Consider the following 21,108-nt stretch of genomic DNA (forward strand, 5'->3'; position numbering starts at 1 on the left):
GTCGCTCCTCCGCCACACAAACACCCCGCCGGCTCCAGCTCCCTCTCTCCCAGCTCGCTGCACTGTCGCCGCGCACTTTGCTGACCGCCGCCGCCTGCTCCCGTGGCTGGCCCGCTCCATCGCCTCCTTGCTCGAGCCCAGAGCCCAGGTAGAACCCCCGCCACTCCCTTGAGCTCACCCGCCGCCCCTAGCCCCTTTCCCGTGGCCGCAGCACCACCCCCAGGGCCGCCGTTGGCCGCCACCGCGCGCCGCCGTGGGGACCTCCCCATGGGTCACCTCTGCACAAATTGGGAGGGGGATTGGGTCTTCCAGGGGCCCCTCTCCCTTTTCCCCCGGACCCGAGCCACTGCCGTGCCTTGGGTCGCCGGCGAGGGCCGCCGCTGGCGCCCCGGGCACGCCTCCCCTGCTCTGCGGGAAGGAGGAAGGGGAAAGAAAGGGCTTTTTTCCCCCAAAAGCCCCTTCCCTTCTCCTTATTCCTTTAAGAACCCCTCCACCCTTTGGCCATTTTGCTAATCAAGCCCTGTCCTTTATAATATTTACAAAACCCCCCCACTATACAAACTTATTTATAAATAAAACCCTACCCTTTTCCCGAGTAATCCGAACCTTTCCCAAAATTCTAAACAGGTCCTTCCACTAATTACAAACAAGTCCCTGGACCCTTGTTTAGGCCCTAAACACCCCATTAACTTATCGTTTCATGCGCCAAAACATCTCTGATCGACCCGAAACTTTACCACGCCATTTCTAATATAGTTTTGGCCATGCCATTAGGAAACCGCCTTAAAATATTACTCCTATCTCCATATCTTAATTGTTTCCGATATGAGCTCAACGATAAAGCCTGTATTTCTTTTCTTGGTTGTGTGTTTGTTTGTATGCGTCGTAGACCGCAGTGTGAACGAAGGAGAGCCCGTCGACGAGCAGTACTGCGAGCAGGTGAAAGAGGACCAGTTCCGCGACCCCGAGCCCGAAGGACAGGACCTCCCCGAAGGCTTTGAAGACGGCAAGTTTAATCCCGCCCTTTGATGCATATTTGTCCTAGTTTTTATAAACACAACCTATTGGCCTGTTTTAGAAAATTGCATATGTTTTACCTGTTGAAAACATGGTTGGATAGCCACCCCTTGATTTGTTATAACTATTCCTTGACCACCTAGATTAATGTCTGAATGTGTTGTTTGGACGTTAATCACTGCTCGAACGCTTAGGACCGCATACGCAATACAACTTGTTTTATAAAGAAAATGTGTGTGTATGTGTGTGTGGGAAGGGAGAAAAGTGGATTTTCGAAAGATGAGTTTAGACGGGATGGATGTCATTTCTATGTGATTTACCGATGGGTGTGCTCGTGCCTGTGTGGCAGAGCAAGGAAGGGAGATATCCATCTTGTCACGATTAAGGACCGAGTTGGTGTGTCATCTCACCTAACTCCACTATCATGCAAACCACTCGACCGTTGAATGGGCAACGGCTTAGCATAAACCCCACTAGTTAGTCTGATAGCCATCAGGAGAGCTGAGAGCAACGGGTGATCAAGGAGAAGGGAATTAGCTCTGTGTGACTTATGCCCCGGTTAAAACCTCTGTGATAGGTCAATGACCCCTTGGTGGATCCCGTGATGGCTAGTCAGGTCTAGCTAAGGTGGGAATGACTTTGTTGGGATCTACACCGACACTACGGTGTTCGAGCTGTGGTACCCCGCTTGTGGGTAAAGTTGCACACCTCTGCAGAGTTAAAAATCTATTCGAATAGACGTGCCCACGGTACTGGGCGAGTTACGGTGTGGTCACATAACTAGTGTTTCTGTTGGGATGGGTTGGCGTGAGTTGTTTTGGGAAAAGTGTCCGGCAGTTGTGCCGAGTGCTACGGTGGATGAGGAGTCCGGTAGCAGCTTAAAACTTGGATCCTGTGTGGGTCAACACTACGTGTTACTCGGTGCAAGAAAAACTTGCTTTGAAAATCCCTTTCTTTCAAATGAACCCCTGCATAAAATATTGCTTTCTGCAAATTAAACCCTAGCCTTATCCTTGATTTACCCTGTGCATTATATTCTATTGATACCCCCTCCGTGGGTGTGGTTGGACTTGCTGAGTACGTTTGTACTCACCCCATCCTTTATTTTTACAGAAGAAGATCCAGACTTTGTTCCTGACGACGTTGAGTGGGGGTACTGTCCTGCACCCAGCCTTGCCTGTAGATTAGGGTCACCCGCAGGAGATACCGCATGGCGCAAGACTCTGATGACCCCCTTTTCATAATTAATATCGTTGTGTGGGTGTGGGTTGTAATCCTCGTGATAATGACGCTTCTCTGCTCATTACCGCGTAGAGTTGTACGGTGATGAGCATCTGATGTAATAAATGTGTCATCAGCCTCCTGGGACTGATGTTTGTATCACATCTAAGTCTTCTCTTATGAGGGGACGCTTCATGTAAACCCGGTGTCCATCTGCATCGTCAGCGTCGATCTCTAGTAGCGCCGCCGGCCTCAGTCCTACACAGCGCCGCCGGCCTCCGTTCTGCACAGCGTCGCTGCCCAAGTCACGTTCGACTCGTCTGGCGCGCGTCCGTCTGCCATGAAGCCGGAGGCCGCCCGCGACGCCATGGAATCGGCGCTGGCCGTCCACATGTGCCCCGGCGACGGCTCGGGGAGGCCGCCGACCACCTCCTTGCACCGCTCCTCCACGAGCGCCGCCTCCTAGAGTTTCCTCTCCCGTTGCTCCTCTCCTCGCACTGCTCCTCCACGAGCACAACCTCTTTACCTAGCAGCGCGGTGGGCGACGGCGCCACCGAATCGCGGTGGGCGGCGGCGATTCACGGGCGGGCGGCCCAGACGAATCGACGCCGGCGTCCCTTGGCGGACGAGTGCTCCAGCAGCTCCCTCGGCCTGCGATCTCCTGACCGACGGTCGCGAGGCCAGATAGGCCACGATTCGATGACGGTAGAGGAAACGACCTGAGCAGGGCGCTAGTGATTTGGGGTGATTAGTAAAATTAAGGATTAAGATGGAATGAGGAGGGGGGCTTAAGTGCAAAATAACCCACCTATGCCTCTAGTCATCGGATGAGCATACTGTGGTCAGAATTGGAGTTTCCAAAATTTGCACAGGTGACTAGTTTGCATAGGATATATTGCTTAAATAAAATGATGAGGGGCCCACCACGTGGGGATGGATTATGTGGGATGAGCAGGGTTAAAAAACCGCTCGGAACCGGACCGGTTACCGCGGTTACCGGTCTAACCGGTCCGGCCCGGTTCCGGATCTGGGCAGTTTTAAACCGGGGCCAATTCAAATTTTAAATTTGAATTCCAGGAAATGAAAAAATCCCAAAAAAATTCATAAAAATACTTCAAGTTGCGAGGAATGTAATGGTGTCAAATTTTTTGAAATATTCATTCATTTGATATATTTTGGGGGCATTTGAATTTAAATAAAAAAACGGGCGGCCCATTAAGGCCCAACGGCCCGTCACCGACACATAAGGCGCCACACCCCCTAGAAGCTTCAGACCTGCGCCCCCCACCCCATTTCCGCCTCCCTCTCCCTCCAGGCGGCGCCAGGAAGCCCGACCGGCGGTGACCGCCGGCCAACCGCTCGGTTAGCGCGGCTAGCCGGCCGGTAGAACCGTTTAGCCGGCCCCGGCCCGGATCTAACCGGCCGCGCCGGTTAACCGGCCGGGCGCAGCGGTAAGCCGGCCAGAATCGGCGGTAAGCCGGCCTGGGAGGTCGGTAAGCCGTTTGATTTTTTTTCCCTTTGAGTTGATTTACAAGTATTAGATGATTTGTTTTAGGATTTAGATGTATGATCTAGGTGTAGTTAGGATTTAGGTAAGATTTAAGTGTATGACGTAAGGATTTAGGTTGATTTGATTTAGGTAGAATTGAATATTAAGGTGCATATATGTTTTTAGGATTTAGGTTGATTTAGGATTTATGTGATTGATATGTCTTTGTTGTCCATTTATGCAGATAGACAATGTCAGGTAGAGATAAAGATGTTGTATGGGAACATGGTGAAAATTTTTATCCCGGATGGCGGTGCAAGTATTGTAATACACAGAAAGCAGGAGGTGGTGCGACTAGATTGAAACAACATTTGGCTCACCGCGGGGCGGAGGTGGTCCATTGCAGGAATGTGCCACCAGATGTGCGGGAGTATTTTCAGCGTGACATTGAGAAGGCTAGGAAGGCAACTGCTGAACGGGCTCGAGAGAGGTTGAGACGGGAGAAGGCTGCAGTGGAGGAAAACTATCCCGGTGAAGAAGAAGATGAGGAGACTCAGCTGCAGCGTGCCTTGGACCAATCGAGAGCGGAAGCAGTGTACCGACGGGGGGTGGAACAGAGAGGAGGTGTATACGAGCATGGAGGGGATAGTGGTTCGACGAGGGGGAATCCTTTGCAGAGGATGTTGCGTAGGGCAACTTCGCAGAGGGAGAGTCCTGCGGTGGAGGACTATAACGTGGCATTCGGTGGGAGAAGAGGAATGACCCAACAAAGAATTGATACAGGCTCTTGGACGCAGAAGGGTAGGAATGCAAAGGAAGCTATTGGTAAAGCTTGGTCAAAGTTTTTCCATTTTGCGGGAGTACCTGGAAGACAGGCTGACAATCCTTACTTTGTCAGCGCGGTCAGGGAGACACAGAAGTGGGGTATGTTTTCTTTCATTCGTATGACACCTATGAACTTACATTTCTGTATCTCATGATTTTCATATATTTGCAGGTGAAGGTATCGCATCACCAACTAGACGGGATATTGATGGCAAGTACCTTGATCAGAACGAGCAAGACTTGAAGACGAGGTACGTAAAGTTTCGGAAAGACTGGCCCTCTTTTGGCGTCACGTTGATGTGTGATTCATGGACTGGGCCGACAAGGATGAGTGTCATCAACTTTTTGATATACTGCAATGGAGTCATGTGGTTCCACAAGTCTATTGATGCGAGTGGAAGAACTCAAGATAGCACATATTTGCTTAGGGTAGGCCCTAAACATGTCCCATTCACTTTGAGTATATTTTGAAACTTACTAAAAAATCCTACCTATTTTGACAGGAGATTCGAAAGGTGGTGGACGAGATTGGACCGGAGAATGTCGTGCATATAGTCACCGATAATGGCTCGAATTACAAGAAAGCTTGCAAGGCACTAGGAGAGGTGTATGAACACATTCTTTGGACACCTTGTCTAGCACACACCGTCAATTTAATGTTGAAGGATATAGCTCGAAGGCCCGAACATTCTGGTACGATCAAGCAATGCAAGCGAATTTCTAATTGGTTACACAATCATGGTCAGTTGAATACAATGATGAGGAACGCAATCGGTGGTGAGTTGGTCAAGTGGAATGCCACTCGATTTGGAACCAATTACATGTTCTTAGAGAGCATCTATCGGAAACGTGATCGTTTCATGCAGTGGATGGCATCTACTGAGTTTTTACAAAGCAAATGGGCAGATACCGAAGATGGTCGATTTACTCATTCCAGGTTTTCAAATTTGGAGTGGTGGGACGGATTGAAATATGTCATCGACACAGTTCAAGCAATATACAAGTTCCTTCGCTTCGCTGATCAGGACAAGCGGCCCAACATGTGCGAAGTCGTGATGTCGTACCAGAATACGAGACAGGAGCTGCAATCTTTCTTTGGAAATAATGTTTCCACTCGGGACGAGTATCTTAAGGTTTTGGACGATAGGATGCGTGACCTTTTCATAGGCACGTATGTGGGTCCAGGTAAGACTATTCGAGTCATCTATTTTGGAACTCTATGAAACTTATGCTTATTTGAAGTGATTTATATTTTGCAGCTACTGTCCTAAATCCGAGGTATTCATACACGATGGAACCAACTCAAGAAATGTTCCGTGGACTCAAGGATACATTTGAGCGCATGACGGATGTCCAGAGCGCCGTGCAGGCATTGCAGGAGCTTGAGGTGTTTCGGCAGAAGGTTGGCGAGTTTGGCAGTGAAATGGCAATGAGAATGGCGATGGATCCAAAGACATCCCCATGTAAGAGTTACTTCGTAAGATATTGTTGTTTTCTCTATATTTGAATATATTGCTTACATACTTGGTTGCACATACAGCGTCCTGGTGGATGATGTTCGGATCAAGCACTCCAAAGCTGCAGTATTTTGCCATGCGGCTTGTTTCACAATGTTGTTCGTCCAGTGGATGCGAGCGCAACTGGAGTACTTTTGCCTTGCTGCATAGAAAAGTTCGCAATCGATTGTCGCACAAGAAACTTAACAAGCTGGTCTATGTCAACTATAACCTTCGTCTGCGACTAGAGGAGGTCTTCGGCCCACCGATACGTGAAGAAGGTGATTTTATCGACCAGCTGGCCCATCTTTCATTTTATGATGAGAATAATCCGGTGCGGGAATGGATGGAATATGGTCGATCTAACCGCGCTCCAGTTCTGGACGAGGATGATGATGACGGAGACGTCCCTCTCCCGTCTCATATTGTCAGGGATCAAATAAACCTCTCAGATCTACGTGACACTACGGGGGATGCTTGCATCAGCGATTGGGCACGTAGACATATGGGTGACACTCACCTAGGGAAGAGGAAATTCCAGAGGGGGCATACGAAGGGTGACTCGAAGCGTCAAAAACAAAAAGGAAAAGCAACAGCAAAATCAGTGAACAGCGACACGTCCACAGATGATGGCGATGGTGAGCGTAGTCCACCGTATCAAGAGACTGGGGATAGCAGCTCCGCTGGTGATGGTGACGGTAGTGACAGTGCAGATGCTGCTGCTGGTGGTGGTGGTGGTGGTAGTGGTGGTGGTATTCCCATTCGTTTCACAGGTATACATTGCACCTATATATGCACACCTGTTTCTGATTATGAGTACTAATTATTATATATGGTTAATTGCAGGGGAGACTCAGTTCACACATGCTACTCAGGACCCCGATCATGGAGCACCGGAATCGCCGAGGAGAACGGTTGGACCGACGGACAACGATACTCCACAGTACTCTTCTTCCTCCTATAGCGATTCCAGGCACTCTTTTCACTATCCCATACCTGACATCAACATGCAGCCACAGACGAGATGTGTGTACGAATGGGAAGACCCCCATTTTTACACTATGTTAGTTCAGGAATGGGAGACAACATCGGCATGGACAGGGCAATCTTGGCAAGACTACAAGGCTGAACTGCTTAGAGTGCGAGGTTTGAATGTGATGTCCATCGCCGAATACCAAATGGCGTCCAGAATGGGGGTCTTCCCATTCTTACGTTGAACTATTATTAATGTGTATCAGTGACTACTGTATTTGTAGGCACGATTATGACTATGGTATTTGTATGCACGCGCATTAATATTGTATATCTCTGCATAATTATAAATTGTTACTTTGGTGTGGTATTTTACATTAATATGTGCATAGTTTATACCAAATTTCCTTTTATTTCACACCACGGAACCAATTTAAAACTGTCGGTTTATTTTGTTCAAAGGCCGGTAACCGGTGAAACCGGTCCGGTTTTACCAACAAACCGGCCGGCTAACCGGTACTAACCGTTACAACGGGAACGTTTGAATTTGGTTTTGAATTTGGCCGGTCGGAATCGGTAACCTATCCAACCGGTCCGGTTATCCGGAACCGGTGGCCGGCGGTTCCGTGGAATCGGTCGGATAAAAAAACCTTGGGGACGAGACGGACGGGACGCGGGGGCAATCGATCGTGACTTTTAAAACCTCCGGGCGACAGTAACGGACCCCAGGTGCATCGGCCAACCCCTTTCTCCCTCCTCCAGCGCATCGCAGTCGCCGCGCCGCCCCGTCACGGCAGCAATCGGCATCGCCTCGCTCTCGCTGCCTCGGATGCTCCCAGCCTCGCACCCGCTGCTCTACGCTGACGATCTCCTCCCGCTCGCCGCTTCCCCGCCGCACCACCGCCACCTCACCCTCTCCGCCGGCGGTCGTGCCCACACGCTGCTCCTCGCGCCCCCGCTCGCGCTCGCCGCCGTCTCCCGGACGCCGCACCTCCGGGCCGCGCCCACGCGCTGCTCCTCCTCGCGCCCCCGCTCACGCTCGCCGCCCTCCCGGACGCCGCGCGGGCTGGCACAGCCCGCGGAGGCCGGATGTGATATCGGGCCGGCCGCTCCACTCCACCTTCTGCGCTGCTCCCCTGTTCCTGCTCGCGCACGTGGAGCTGCAGCTGTGGGACGGTGGCCGGTGGGTGGTGGCCTTGGCGGGGGTGTCTATTCACCGCGCGCGCGAGTGGAATCGATCCACTCGCAGAAGGCGCTTCGTCCTCCGCCCCCGCCCCGCGTCCTCCGCCCCCACCCCTTCGTCCTCCGCCCCGGCCGGCGGCTCTCGCCGCCGCGCCGTCCGCCCACCAACCACCGCCGGCGCATCCCCGTCCTCCCCTAACCTCTCCGGCGCCACGCCCCCGCCCGGGACCTGGCCCGGCCGCCGGCGCCCACCACCCCGGCCGGCGGCACGGAGCGCCGCCTCGCCGCCCGCCCACACACCACCGCCCACCGCCGGTCGATTCCTCCCCCCACCACCTTCTCTTCTAGGTCCGGTGGCCATGGAGCTCTTCACCGCCGCCGCCGCCACCCCCAGCAACCCTAGATCCTAAGGCCGCCGCCGCCCTCCACCACCCCGGCCGCCGGCGACCTCGCCGGCGGCCGCTCCCCCCACCAACCACCCCTCGGACCCCGGCCACCCCCCTCCCCTAACCCCGGCGCCAACCACCATCGCTGGCTCGAGATTGAAGAAGCACAGTCAGCTCGCCTCCCTTCTGCGACAGCTCGAGCTCCAGTAGCGCGCGCGAGGAATAGACTCCGCGGCCTTGGCCCATGGGGAGCACGCTGCTCTGGAGGCGAAGCAGCATGTGCCTGACTTCAGCTAGGTAATAATCAATCAATTTGCAGGAATTTGCTAGCAATTTTGCGTCACACGTTGTTCGGCTTATCTAGACTTGGCGACTTATCTCGACTTATTTCCTCACATAGAATACTATTTATTCTACTAGCCCTATACTATTCATGCGATCAGTAGACTCTTAGTTTTCTCGTCAACGACAACGACGACCAAATTTTAAGCTGATGACTAAATTTGAGTGACTAAAATTAATTTTAGTCATCCACTTTTTAAATTTAGTCATCCAAAATATAGTCTTACTCCAGCAGCACCAACTAAATAGACTTCTATATTGAGGAAAAAGAAGAGAAAAGAAAAAAAATAGTGGGCCATATTTTTAGCAGCCTAAGTAGAGGGTGACCAAATTGAGAGAGTGGGAGAGAAAATTTAGTCACCCCTTCATTTTAGTCATCTAAATAGGAGCCCTGATGGAGATAAAAATTTGAGCAAAATAACTAAAATATGGGTTTAGTCACCCAAATAGAACCCTACTAGACTTGCTCTGAGCTAAACAAGCCGAGCCGAGCCGGACTTCTAGCTTGTTGAGATAACGAGCCGAGCCGGGCTAGCTCGTTATCTTAACGAGTCCGACCGAGCCACTACCCCTATCCACAGCCTCATCCTCCAGTCGGCAGTTCGGCGGTGTTCGGCACTGTGTCACCGCCGGTTGGCAGGGCTGACCTCGGCCGCCGCCGACGCGCAGCGTCAGCCTTTCACGACCGCGAGCGGGCTCTCCTCCAAGGAGCTCGGTTCCACGGCCGACGGTGCAGCAACTGAGGGAGAGAGCAGAGAGAGGGGAGATGGAAGGTCTCACGGGCAGCGAGGTCGCCGGCTTCGTGGTGGGTGCCCTGCTGCTCGGCGCCACCATCGCTGCTCCCAAGGTCGACGGATTCATTGCCTCCTCCCAAAGAAGGTCCCTTCCCTGCCATTTCTCTGCCCTCTCTTTTGTTTTGCTTGCCTCAGCAGTCAGTTGTGCTATTTAGTATCTTGCACAAGGATGAATGTAAGCAATTTGTTATGGTCAGGTACAAACAGAACGTAAATTTAGTTTGAGAGTAGCGGTAAACATGATTTGGGATAGTTTAGTTGGGCAATTAAAAAAGGGGTGAAGAAATTTCTATGGAAGTAAGTATGCAAAAAGATATGCTCAGTACTTGTTCCCAAATATGGTTAATTGTTTTGGTCCAACATCTTGCTCCCAGTTGGTACCTGCTATGTACACAGAAATGAAACTGAAGCTAATTTTCCACTCCTCAGTTCTTCAGAAAATATGTATGCAGCACATCATGCCGTCAGTAGATGACTCATGCTTAGAAAACCCAAGGCCAAATGCCTTGAGAAGAAAAAAACATAATAATGAAAAAATTATGCAGAGTACAAAGCATCAGTCATCATCAGTGCTTAGGTTGAGAAAATCCATGGCAGATGCTTTGCACTCTGCATATCCTTACCACTCATCCATCTTTTATCTGATCAAAATACAGACGCACTGCAGGTCACTAGGTATGTGTAAGAGGTGTGGTGATCTTCGGATAGTAGCGTGCTCACAATGCAAAGGAATTGGCTCAGTTCGGAAAGGAGGAATGCTTAACCTGGGCATGCTAGATGATCTTTACGAATCACTTGGGGCTGAAGCCAAGACTGATAATTTGATCCCTTGCACAAAGTGCAGATCCAAAGGTCGTCTCTTGTGTCCGGAGTGCTCGAAGATCGCATGACCATTCAATAATACGAGCGGTGCAAGGAAATATAAAAGGCTATCAGTATGCTCATAAATTCTGCTGCTTTAATGTGTCAACGAACTGGTGATGCTACACTCAAATGCAGTCTGTTTTTTCTTCTTCATGATTGCATTGCATCTTGATGTTCAGTTGTAAACTGCAAGTTTGAACCTGGGTGGTCGAGGCACCCTCAACCAGCTAAGCTAGGCTCAGCTTCCTAAGCATGTTGATATGTCTTGCATTGAGATAGTGGGTACAAGCGTTACGGTGAGTTGTTAAATGTACCAACTAGAATCTGATGTTTCAGGGCCATCCCTAGCTAGTACTTTGAGAGAAATTCAATATGTTATGCTCAAATGACATATTATCAAAATTATATGTTAATGCCAAAGTTCAAGTGTTTACACAGATGGTCTTAGCAGGCTAGTTTCTCTTTTGTTTGGACTTTGGACCATGAGTCTATGGTGCCTTTTCTTGGTTATAAGGTTTCAGCAATAGAGCAGATAGAGTGGATGTGATTTTCTCGCTATTCTTTACAAATTTTAAAAGCCTGCTCAGGGACTCATGGTCTGAAGGAATCTCAGTTGCTTCTTCTCTTACAAGTGGAAATTCCTAGTAACATCACTCACTAACTCTGATATACATGGCCTACGCTGCACGTACCCGCTGTGCCTGCTTATTACTGAGTGGCCGGCAGAAAGGTTGGCAGATGAGTACTCCCTGAATCACATATCACTTTAGTTTTATTCTAAATCAAATAGTTTTTTAACTTTTACCAGCCTTATAAAAATATGTAAATTTACATAATGCTGAATGAATATACTATCAATATGCATCTCATTATGAATTTAATAAAGAAGTCCGTTTTTCAACCTCCAACTACGAAACCGGGTAACCTAGGCCCTCGAACTGGCAAAACCGTCCGAATCACCCCCTCGATCACTGTAGCAAGCTGTTTTTGGGGCGGTTATGCTACAGTAGCATTTTCAAATTTCTGGAATTCACACCTCTCTCAATTAAATAAGAAAGAAAGCATAGTTAATATTGTCTAAAAATCATGATATTTTTTTGGGAGGTAGATCAAAAGACAAGGAATTTATTTTGGCTAGATGTGATACATTAAACATAATGAAATTTGAATTATAAAATTTTAAAAATGGGTAGAATTCAAAATTTATTGAAGTTTTGGGTTAGCTAAACCTTTGATAAAAATGAAATAAAAATATGATAATTCATAATTTTTTATTTAGTTTAATAAGATATTTTTTATTGGCCCAAGTTTTTATGAAAGTTTTTGAATTACTTCGCAATGCTCAAATTTGATTCCTCAAATTTTAATTTATGAATTTTCTATAGAACTTGGGCCAATAAAAAGTACCTAACTAAACTAAATAAAAAATTATGAATTATCATATTTTTAATGCATTTTTATCATAGGTTTAGCTGACCTAAAAATTCAAGGAATTTTGAATTCTACCTATTTTCAAAATTTTATAATTCAAATTCCTTTATGTCTATTGTAGCACATCTAGCCAAAATAGATTCCTTGTCTTTTGATCTACCTCCCAAAAAAATATCATGATTTTTAGACAATATTAACTATGTTTTTTTTATTATTTAATTGAGAGAGGTGTGAAATTCCAGAAATTCGGAAATTTTACTGTAGCAAAACCGCCTTTGGCTGAGCCATGGTTGTTTTTCAAACGGTTTTGTTAGTTGGAGGTGTAGGATGTCCGGTTTCGTAGTTCAAGGGCCAAAATCGGACTAGCGTGATAGGTCAGGGTTGAAAAACAGACTTTTCCCTTTAATAAAACTAATTGATGTGATGTCATATGTTTGTTTCTTACATATACTCTTTCAAATCAAATTGAGGGAGTATTTCATTGCTACTGGTACATTCATATGGCTCTATCAGTATAAAAACAAGGGTCTGTGATTCATGAAGGAGGAAGCTGATGCGCTTAGTCATCATTTGCCTCCCGAGAAAGTCGCTGACAATTCCGCTCGCTTTCTGATGCAATTTGGTATCTACGCGGTGACTCTGGTATTTTTCCCATCAACCCCGTTGTGAAAATGGAACCCTGTTCATAGGGGAAGCTGATGCGCCCAGCGACTCCTCATGAGCCGCGTACGCGCCAGTCGCCGGCGCCTGCTCGAGGTCTGTGAGGCCGCGTGTTCCCATTGCACTCGAAGGTCGCTATAAAACCACCCGCCAAGGTTTCGCCGCCCGCGTCACACCAGCAGAGCGCCGCAGGCAAGGAAGAAGGAGCCCCCAGAGCACCTGCTGTGTGCCGCGAACAAGAGTCGACGACGATGGGGGCCGGGGCGAGCGTCACCGCGTCGTCCCTGGCGCCTACGGCCCTGGCGGCCGCCGCCATCGTCTGCCCGCCGGCTGGCCTGGCCGCCGGAGCGATCTTCGGCGCGGGGGTGGCGGTCGGGGCGGCGTGGGGCGGGGCCAACAAACCAACCGCTGCTGCTGCTGCTGCTCCTGCCTTCGACGACGCCCTCGACGCGGTCGTCAGCGCGGCGGAGGCGGTGGCGGAGTACCTGCGCGCGGTGATGGACGCCGCGTGTTCGGCCGCCGCCGGGGCCCTGCAGAAGCTGGAGGAAGCCGCGGCGCTCGTCGTCGACAGGGTCGTCAGGCTCCTCCGCCGCCTGCGCGGCCGCGAGGAAGCCGCCGCGGCGAGGCGCGAGATGCGCCGCGCGGGCCACGACGTGTACGCCGAGGCCGCGGCGCGCGTCGCCAGGTCCGGGCGCTGCATCATGGAACCGGCAGCTTCGTCGGCGGCCGTCGTCGTCCCTGCTGCTGCCGCCGCGCACGGAACGCTGGCACTGCCGCGATCGGTCTCCGAGTCCGACGACGTGGCCAGGCGCGCGGCCAGAAGCGCCGCGGGGATGATGGGTCTCATCCTTCAGGCCTTCGCCGCGGAGGCCGATGTGGGTGACATCATTCCTGCGGCGGCAAGGTCCTCCATCACCGTCATAGTAGCCGCGGCGGCCGTCTGCCTCGACGTTGTCGCTTCCACCGACGCAAATGCCTAGGCTTAGGCTCGGTTAAATTCTGTAAACGCAAAACGTAAAATTTTTATAAATCACTTGCATAGTGTACTAAATGTAGTTAAAAAATAAATCGCATTACAAAAATAGACTGTAAACCGTGAACGAATTTAACGAGCCTAATTAGGACGTGATTAGATACTAAATTGCTACAGCAATGCTATAGTAAATATGCTCTAATGATCCTCTAATTAGGCTCATTAAATTCGTATCGTAGTTTACAGACGATATCTATAATTAGTTTTGTAATTAGTCTATATTTAATACTTTAAATATTAAAAATTCCTTTGAAAAACGTAAAATACAAAATGAACTAAACAAGCCTACCTGGACCGCTGCAAGGCACTGCACTGCAGTCTGCAGGCCGTTGTTTTGATTTGCAGGTTTTCAGTTGCGTATTGGACAGTGTCAGTGTGTTTTAGGGTGTGTTTAGTTCACTTTGTATTTTGCATTTTTGTGTATTTGGTAGAGAATCTTTAATATTTGAAGTATTAAATGTAGATTAATAACAAAACTAATTATAGATCTCGTCTGTAAACTACGAGACGAATCTAATGAGCCTAATTAATCCATCATCAGAGCTTGTTTACTGTAGTATTATTGTAGCAATTTAGTGTCTAATCACATCCTAATTAGGCTCATTAGATTCGTCTCGCGATTTACAGTCTATTTGTGTAATGCGATTTATTTTTTGACTACATTTAAAACATCATACAAGCGATTTACAAAACTTTTACATTTTGCGTTTTGAAATCTAAGCCTCAGTCATTTCTTGCGATAGAGTTGCCTGCTATCCAGCGAGCAACAAGATCATTCCCTCTCGGCATGTCGTTTTCGATAAGTCATCTTTTCCTTTCACGGACCTACCTGCTAGTCGCCCCTGCTTGGGGTCTGCATCCGCTCGTCCGTGCCACTGCTCGCTCGCCGGCCAGCGTCGGGCGGTCGCCTGCTCTGTTGCCGAGCTCGCTCACCCCTGCGTGCATGCGTTCGCCGGCTCCGCCGCCGCTGCGCGCTCCCTGGCCCGCCGCGTGCTCGCCTGCTCCGTTGTCGTGCTGGCTCGCCGCTGTGCGCGTTCACCGAGCTCGCTAGTCGCTGCGCATGGCAGCTCCGTTGCCGTGCTGGCTCACCGCTGTGCGCTCGCTGGCCGCCGCCGGCTCCGTCGCCGGGCTCGCTCGCCGCTGCACACGCTCGCCTGCCGGCATCCGCTTGTTCGCATCGGCTCGCTTGTTGCTGCGGCGCCAGCTTGCACTTGCACTGGCTTGCTTGCTGCCCGCTGCTCCAATTTGCTTGTTGCTGCGCTGGCCTGCTTGCGTCGAGGTGACAGAGAATGAAAGAAGAGCTTTCGTTCGCCAAGATAGGAACCCGTACAAAATATCCGCGTACCCGCGGATACCCGACCCGGTGGGCACGGATACAGGTCTCAGATTGTGCCCATAGGTACGAACGTGCATATAACTCTAAACCCAATGATATTTTCTAACGGGTTTAAAAATTTGATATCCAAACTTACAAATTCACAACTCATATGACATATGAACCCGAATACCCTTTATATAAAAGATCTCTAGGGTTTCACTTGTTTCTCTCCCCATCCGGGCTGCTGTCCACCCACCCCTGACTCCCAATTCTCAGCCGCCACCCCCAGTCCACCACCCAGCACCACCCATCCCCTCCCCCTCAACCCTCCTCATACTAGGGATGAAAACGGACGGAACGGGCGGGAAAACGCTTCAACCGTTTTCATTTCCGTATTTTATTACGGGAAACAGGAGCGGGAGCGGAATAACCGGGAACAATAGCGAAAATGGGATATACCGGTTACAGAAAAGGGCAGGAATCGAAAAATTTACCGGAACCTATTATTGTTTAATCTCCATTCACCTTATATGAATATAACACTACACACTCCTTTATGCAAACTATTTTTCCAAAAAAAAATATGATTAAGACGTCATGTTTTCGGTGTTTAAACGGTAAGCGCACCTATTGACGTTGTGGAACAAGAGAGGATATATGGTGTGCTTAATAAATCTTTTCTGGAGTTTATAAACGTCAATAGGTCGGGCCGTATTTAGCATCGATTCGTTGACGGGCCGTATAACACATCAATCCCACCAGCCAGCAAATATCTTCTCTCCAAGTTTTTCTCCTCCCTTATCCTTTCCGTCGCATCCCCAGATCCCATCTGCTGCCGTCACCCGTTGGTGCTGCCTCGGCTCCTGCTCACCAACACGGTCCGCCCATCCCCTCCAAGCTTTGGCCTCAAGCGTGGCGCGACGGGGCCAGGCGACGGCCAGCAGGCGCGACGGGGCCAGGCGACGGCCAGCAGGCGCGGCGTGGCGGGGGCAGGTGGCGGCCAGCAGGCGTGGCGCAGTGGGCACAGGCGGCGGCCAGGCCAGCAAGCGCGGTGGAGCGGCGGGCGGTGGCAAGAGGGCGCGGTGGCACGGCGGGCGCATGCGGCCTGCAGCGGGCCCAGGTAGTCGGCAGTGGGGCCGAGGTGCGGCGGTCGGTGGGCGTAGGCACCTGGCAGAGGTCGGTGGGTGTGGTGGCATCGGCTGGCAGGGTCGGTGAAGGCGGGGGCTGGTGGGCGCGGCGGCATCGGCTGGTGCAGGCGCGACCGGTGTTCGCAATGGCGGCGGCAGGTGTGGACGCCTGGAGCGAGCGGGCGGCGGATAGCACGGGCACGATGGAGGCCCCGTGCTTGTCAGGCTGGCCCGGCCCGAAATGGGCCCAATGGGCCAGTGGGCTCGTGCTTGGGCTAAAGATGCAGTCCGTGGGCTGCCCCGGCACGACGTGCTGAGATATAGGGCCGGGGCAGGCACGACATGGTGAAGGCCGGGTCAGGGTGGGCCCGGGCTCGGGCTGGGCCGAGCGGCTTGAATAGACATCTATACTCTCTCTTGTTGTTTTTGCAGTGATTCCTCAGCTTCCTCTTGCGACAACACAAGTGAGTCTCTTCATTCCCTTTCTATTTTCCTCATTTTCTTTCTCTGGTTATCCGATAGCTTGATGTAAATCTCGTGTAAATCTCAATCTGCTCTTGTATATGCTTGATCTACTCGTATTTGCATGATCTGAACATGTTAATTATTCTGCACTTGCAATGGCTAGTACTCCTAGTAGCTCCCAAGTTCCAGGCTCCCAAGCATCGGGTGCTGTAGTGGCTGCGGCTGATAAACCGAAGAATATGCGTTGACTTTGTTTTGAGATGGATGTATCAGACTATTTATTTGTTAGCTTGGACTTACTTGTTTGCAAAATATTAATCTTTGCTTGCTATTAAAATTTGATAATATACTTGATTTCCTAAAGATTGCGGGTACATGCGTGCCCGTGGGCACGCGGGTATCAGTGGATAGCGGGTACATGTATCATTTCATACCCGTGGCGGATTGCGGGCACGGATGCGGGCACATGTTTTGGCTTGCGGGTGCGGGTTTATGATGTCTATATCTGCGTAGATTTTAACTGTTGCCATCTTGATTCGTTCGTGCCACGTACAGAGAGAACAAGAGGTGAGAGAGCGTCCAAGAAGAGAGCGGGAGGAAGTGTTAAGGAAGATAAACGAGAATAAGTGTTCATATTTAGTATGCATTTATTACCTGAAGACACCTGCATTGTGTAGGATAGTTTCTATAAATGATTTTTTTTGCTGACGTGGTCCCTATGAAAACAGTGCGTAGTTTCAACCATTGGAATTGCCCTTACACCCCTAGGACCCCTTCCTAGGTTGCTACCCTACCTAAGCACTGCAGTCGCACCTGAGAGCATGTTCAATAATAGAGCCCGTTATTGTCTCTAAGTTTATAAGAGACATCTATAAAATGACTCATACAATAGGTTGTCTCTCACTTTGTCTCTTACAATGGGCCCATGATCATTTTCTGTTTCTTTCACTCTCCCCTTCATTTACTCTCCCTGTGAAAGCATCTAGGCCCGTGGATGCTATATGGTAAGTTTCAGTGATTAGTGACAACGTTTGTTACTAACGTGTGTTTTGAAGGATTTATCGTTAAACTGTTTAAGTCGCATATGAAAGGAGACCCCTCAAAATTAACATACAATGACACGGACTCAAATCGTCAAGATTAAGGACCTTTCTAGATTCAAGTGTCACAAGGAGATGAAAGACAGTTGATTTAGTATAGGTTTTATAGTTTTTAGTTCATGACCGTACTATAAAGAGGTGTTCGAAGTTAGTAGCTTGACCATTCCATGAGTTGGCTGTTGGCGGTCGATATCGATGATTTTCGCCGCCAACGCTCCGTCTGATTTCATGAAATATAGGTCATAACCATGCCATAATCATTATTACTAATGAGTTCCACAAGTTTTGGTGCATATTTGATCTTAGGAACAACATATCCAAAATTGACCCAAAACAGACACTGTTTGGACCGGAAGGCCCGAATCCGGCCGACCGGCATACTTTTTTGTGGAATCTTGGCATGAGATTTTACCAGTATCATCTAGAGGGAGAAATCAAGCCATTCCAATAGGTAGTTTCCCAGAATGCACGAGTTGGATTCGGAATGCTTGAACCCTTAGCCAAAACGGAGGAATTTTGTGCCATGATCAGAGCACAAGATAACTACCCATCCAGGAGTGATCTCCAGCCATTGAGGAGCGTGTCGGTGCAACAGAGGGCCAAAATCCCTCCAGAGCGAGGCCGCCTGGCCTAGTTTAGGCCGCCCGGCCCAAAGAACGTCGGTTTGACGAACGGCCTTTTGCACCGACCTCCAGGGAGCATCAGGAGCGTTGAATCGAAGGCGGTGGACAGATGGCGTGACTCCTAGGCCGGCCGGCCTAGGGGAGGCCGGTTGTAAACATCCGTAAAAATTCATCCAATTAAATCACCCGCTAAAAATATTTTTAAAATCTTTTCGACGCTGAGCTCAAATCCTTCCAAATCTTTTTCCTTCCGAGCTCCTAATTTCCCCGAAATCTTTCCCCGGCAATCTGCTGACCTGACATCAGTACCAATCGCCGTCCAATTCCCTTTCCCTTCCCTCGTTCTGCGTGCGCGTCGCTTCCCGCCTAAGCCGCTCACGACCGTCGCTGACGGGCCGGACGCCGCCGCACGCGCGTGGCCGACCGCCGCCGCGAATTCCGCCGGCGCCACTCTCTTTTTCTCCTTTTCTTTTTTCCCCTTTTTCTTTTTCCTTTTCCTTTTTCCTTTCTTCCTTCTTCTCTCTTCTTCCTTCTTCTCCTTTCCCACACGCAGCACGATGCCGAGCAGAGCTCGACGCCGGCCGTCCCTCTGCGCTGCCCCACCCACCTGCGCCGCCCCCACCGGCCACTTGCCGCTATGCGCCGCCGCCCCCTTGCTCGCCACGACGCCCGCGCAGCACAGCGCTGCCGGCTGCGCGAGCTCGGAGCATGCCGAGCCCGAGCTCCAACACCGCCGTACCCACTTGCCACCGCCCCTGCGTGCCTCGTCCCCTCACCGCCGCTCCACGCCACCGCCCACCACTGCACCCCGTCGCATCCGCGCCACAGCACCGCTAGGCGACGCTGGCAGGCAGTCGAGCTGGCCCCCACGCAATTAACGCCGCGCAACAAGCTTGCCGGCCGCCGGCCATCGCGCTCCCCTCCTCCTCGCCTCGCCAGCCTATAAATACCCCTCCACCGCAGCTCACCACCCCCACAAACCCCGTCCGCCACCGCTGTAACACCCGGTTTATAAAAGGACATAAACCGAGCAATCATATACGTGCCAGGATCAAGTCACACGTATATACAACAGAATGAATAGTATATCACAGCACATATCACGTAAAAAGATATAATAAAGCGATTACGAATGTTATTTATTACATTAATGACAAAATGTCTGATACAACGGAAGCGAAGTATAAATACGATAAAACTCTCCGAAGCTGAGCAGGGCGCCACAGGGACGTCGACTGGGAGACGAACACCTAGAAGTCCTCGTAGTCCTGGTAGCGCTGAGCGAACTCCCTCGTGTCGGCAGGAACTGAGCAGCAGTAGCGTAACCAAGAGGAAAAAGTAGAGAAGAGGCAAGAGTGAGTACACAACTTGTACTCAACAAGTATATCACAAAGTATGAGGCTCTAAGGTTGGCTGACTCAACTGCATTAGCTTTTAAGTGTTGGCAAAATTTTATTAAAGCTATTACTACGAGTTGATGAATTACCATTAACCCAGTTACATAGTAATTAATCAGAATTAATTCAGAAACTACTGAGTACCAAACCAAACCAAACCAAGCCACCCCGAGAGGCACCTCCCTCGTCGGAAGGAGGTAACCCCACTAATCAAAAGGAGGATCTGGCCCGCTCATGACCGTGAGCACGGCTAGTATACCAGTTTTACACTCTGCAGAGGTTGCACATCTTTACCCACAAGTCGTGAGCTACGCTAGAGGTTCATCACACTTCCTTAGGTGAGATGACTAGTGACTCACTACGAGGCCGTTACAAAGAATCTCGTTGGTAAGGCGTAACCGCGAGAGTTAGGTCAGCGACGATGGGGCCCACCTCCAGGGGTACAAGCACCAGAGCGCAATCCTAGCACAGACCAAGCCGGAGGAGCAGGGACCATTGAAGCTTACTACTCTTGCCCCGCAGGTAAGTTACTCCAAACCAAAAAGACCTAATTAGTAAGCCAAGTCTATCCCATTCTAGCCTTGTGGTAGCGCTGTTGTCCCAGGTTGTCGCTCTATGAACCGGTCCTTATGGAGAGTGGCCAACCAAGCACTAAGCACCGTGCTGGCCCCCTAAACCATGTTTCTACAAAAACCATCTTTTAACGAGACGTGAGCCACTCATCACAACACAGAGGGTCACTCTCAGAATTAAGTTCAAGTAAACCATTAATCAAATTAATTAAAAGGACCAGAATGTGTTATAGCGCAGCAACCTAGCACAACTAACCAAAATGCAACCCAAATTTATATATAAAGGATATAAAGTGGCTAGGACAGTCCTTATAGGCTTACAATATTAAATGCAGTATGAAATTGTATTTAAAGTGATAGGTGGTGTTCATGTTATACTTGCCTTCCTCGTACTGCTCCTGCTGCTGCTCAAAGTGCTCGGAAGACGGCTGCTCCTGGTACTGGTACTAGGGCTCCTCCGGTAGCTCAACGTCTACTCACGAACACATGGCCAAAAATAATGCACAACATAAACATACAAGCAAACACTAACAAAAGCTAAGAAACAGTACATCAATACATAAAAACAGCACACTAAACTAGTCTAAAACTATTCTACGCGTTACAATGATCGCGTTACAAAGAACGCCTAAAACGGAGCTAAAACGCATAATCTAGGCTAAAAACAAGTTCTAGGGGCTTATCTGCGAGAAAAACTAAGTTCCAGGGGGTTTTCTGCAAAAACCGAGGGCCTAAACATAATTAACCGTTAAATCTAAGGGCTAACAAGCAAAACCGAAGTCTCTGAACTGTGG

At 49.9% G+C, this 21,108-nt stretch overlaps 4 protein-coding genes across 4 annotated transcripts; all 4 read left to right on the forward strand.

The window, feature by feature from the left end:
• The first annotated feature begins 4,447 nt into the window (after window positions 1-4,447).
• LOC120689178 lies at window positions 4,448-5,823 on the forward strand. Its single transcript, XM_039971501.1, has 4 exons — window positions 4,448-4,651; window positions 4,725-4,981; window positions 5,056-5,685; window positions 5,812-5,823. Exons 1-4 carry the CDS (start codon window positions 4,486-4,488, stop codon window positions 5,821-5,823), a joined length of 1,065 nt encoding a protein of 354 aa, XP_039827435.1. The 5' UTR covers window positions 4,448-4,485.
• A 571-nt stretch (window positions 5,824-6,394) lies between these two features.
• On the forward strand, window positions 6,395-8,401 carry LOC120689179 (WAS/WASL-interacting protein family member 1-like). Its single transcript, XM_039971502.1, has 3 exons — window positions 6,395-6,821; window positions 6,895-6,962; window positions 7,793-8,401. Exons 1-3 carry the CDS (start codon window positions 6,395-6,397, stop codon window positions 8,399-8,401), a joined length of 1,104 nt encoding a protein of 367 aa, XP_039827436.1.
• Window positions 8,402-9,407: 1,006 nt separating this feature from the next.
• On the forward strand, window positions 9,408-11,025 carry LOC120691834. Its single transcript, XM_039975030.1, has 2 exons — window positions 9,408-9,809; window positions 10,392-11,025. The coding sequence occupies exons 1-2, from the start codon at window positions 9,697-9,699 to the stop codon at window positions 10,612-10,614; spliced, it is 336 nt and encodes a 111-aa protein (XP_039830964.1). The 5' UTR covers window positions 9,408-9,696; the 3' UTR covers window positions 10,615-11,025.
• A 1,905-nt stretch (window positions 11,026-12,930) lies between these two features.
• LOC120689181 (translation initiation factor IF-2-like) lies at window positions 12,931-13,659 on the forward strand. The gene has a single exon (XM_039971503.1). It carries the CDS (start codon window positions 12,931-12,933, stop codon window positions 13,657-13,659), a length of 729 nt encoding a protein of 242 aa, XP_039827437.1.
• Window positions 13,660-21,108: the final 7,449 nt, after the last annotated feature.

This window comes from Panicum virgatum, chromosome 9N (assembly GCF_016808335.1).
Source record: "Panicum virgatum strain AP13 chromosome 9N, P.virgatum_v5, whole genome shotgun sequence".
Taxonomy (NCBI): domain Eukaryota; kingdom Viridiplantae; phylum Streptophyta; class Magnoliopsida; order Poales; family Poaceae; genus Panicum; species Panicum virgatum.

Bases quoted from the DNA above. Each gene is read 5' to 3' on its own strand.
- LOC120689178 (XM_039971501.1), top strand. From the start codon at position 4,486: ATGACCCAACAAAGAATTGATACAGGCTCTTGGACGCAGAAGGGTAGG. The intron at 4,652-4,724 runs GTATGTTTTCTT...ATATATTTGCAG, and splicing joins CAGGGAGACACAGAAGTGGG to GTGAAGGTATCGCATCACCA. The intron at 4,982-5,055 runs GTAGGCCCTAAA...CTATTTTGACAG, and splicing joins ATAGCACATATTTGCTTAGG to GAGATTCGAAAGGTGGTGGA.
- LOC120691834 (XM_039975030.1), top strand. From the start codon at position 9,697: ATGGAAGGTCTCACGGGCAGCGAGGTCGCCGGCTTCGTGGTGGGTGCC. The intron at 9,810-10,391 runs GTCCCTTCCCTG...GACGCACTGCAG, and splicing joins ATTGCCTCCTCCCAAAGAAG to GTCACTAGGTATGTGTAAGA.
- LOC120689179 (XM_039971502.1), top strand. From the start codon at position 6,395: ATGGAATATGGTCGATCTAACCGCGCTCCAGTTCTGGACGAGGATGAT. The intron at 6,822-6,894 runs GTATACATTGCA...GGTTAATTGCAG, and splicing joins TATTCCCATTCGTTTCACAG to GGGAGACTCAGTTCACACAT. The intron at 6,963-7,792 runs GTTGGACCGACG...AGCGCATCGCAG, and splicing joins CGGAATCGCCGAGGAGAACG to TCGCCGCGCCGCCCCGTCAC.
- LOC120689181 (XM_039971503.1), top strand. From the start codon at position 12,931: ATGGGGGCCGGGGCGAGCGTCACCGCGTCGTCCCTGGCGCCTACGGCC.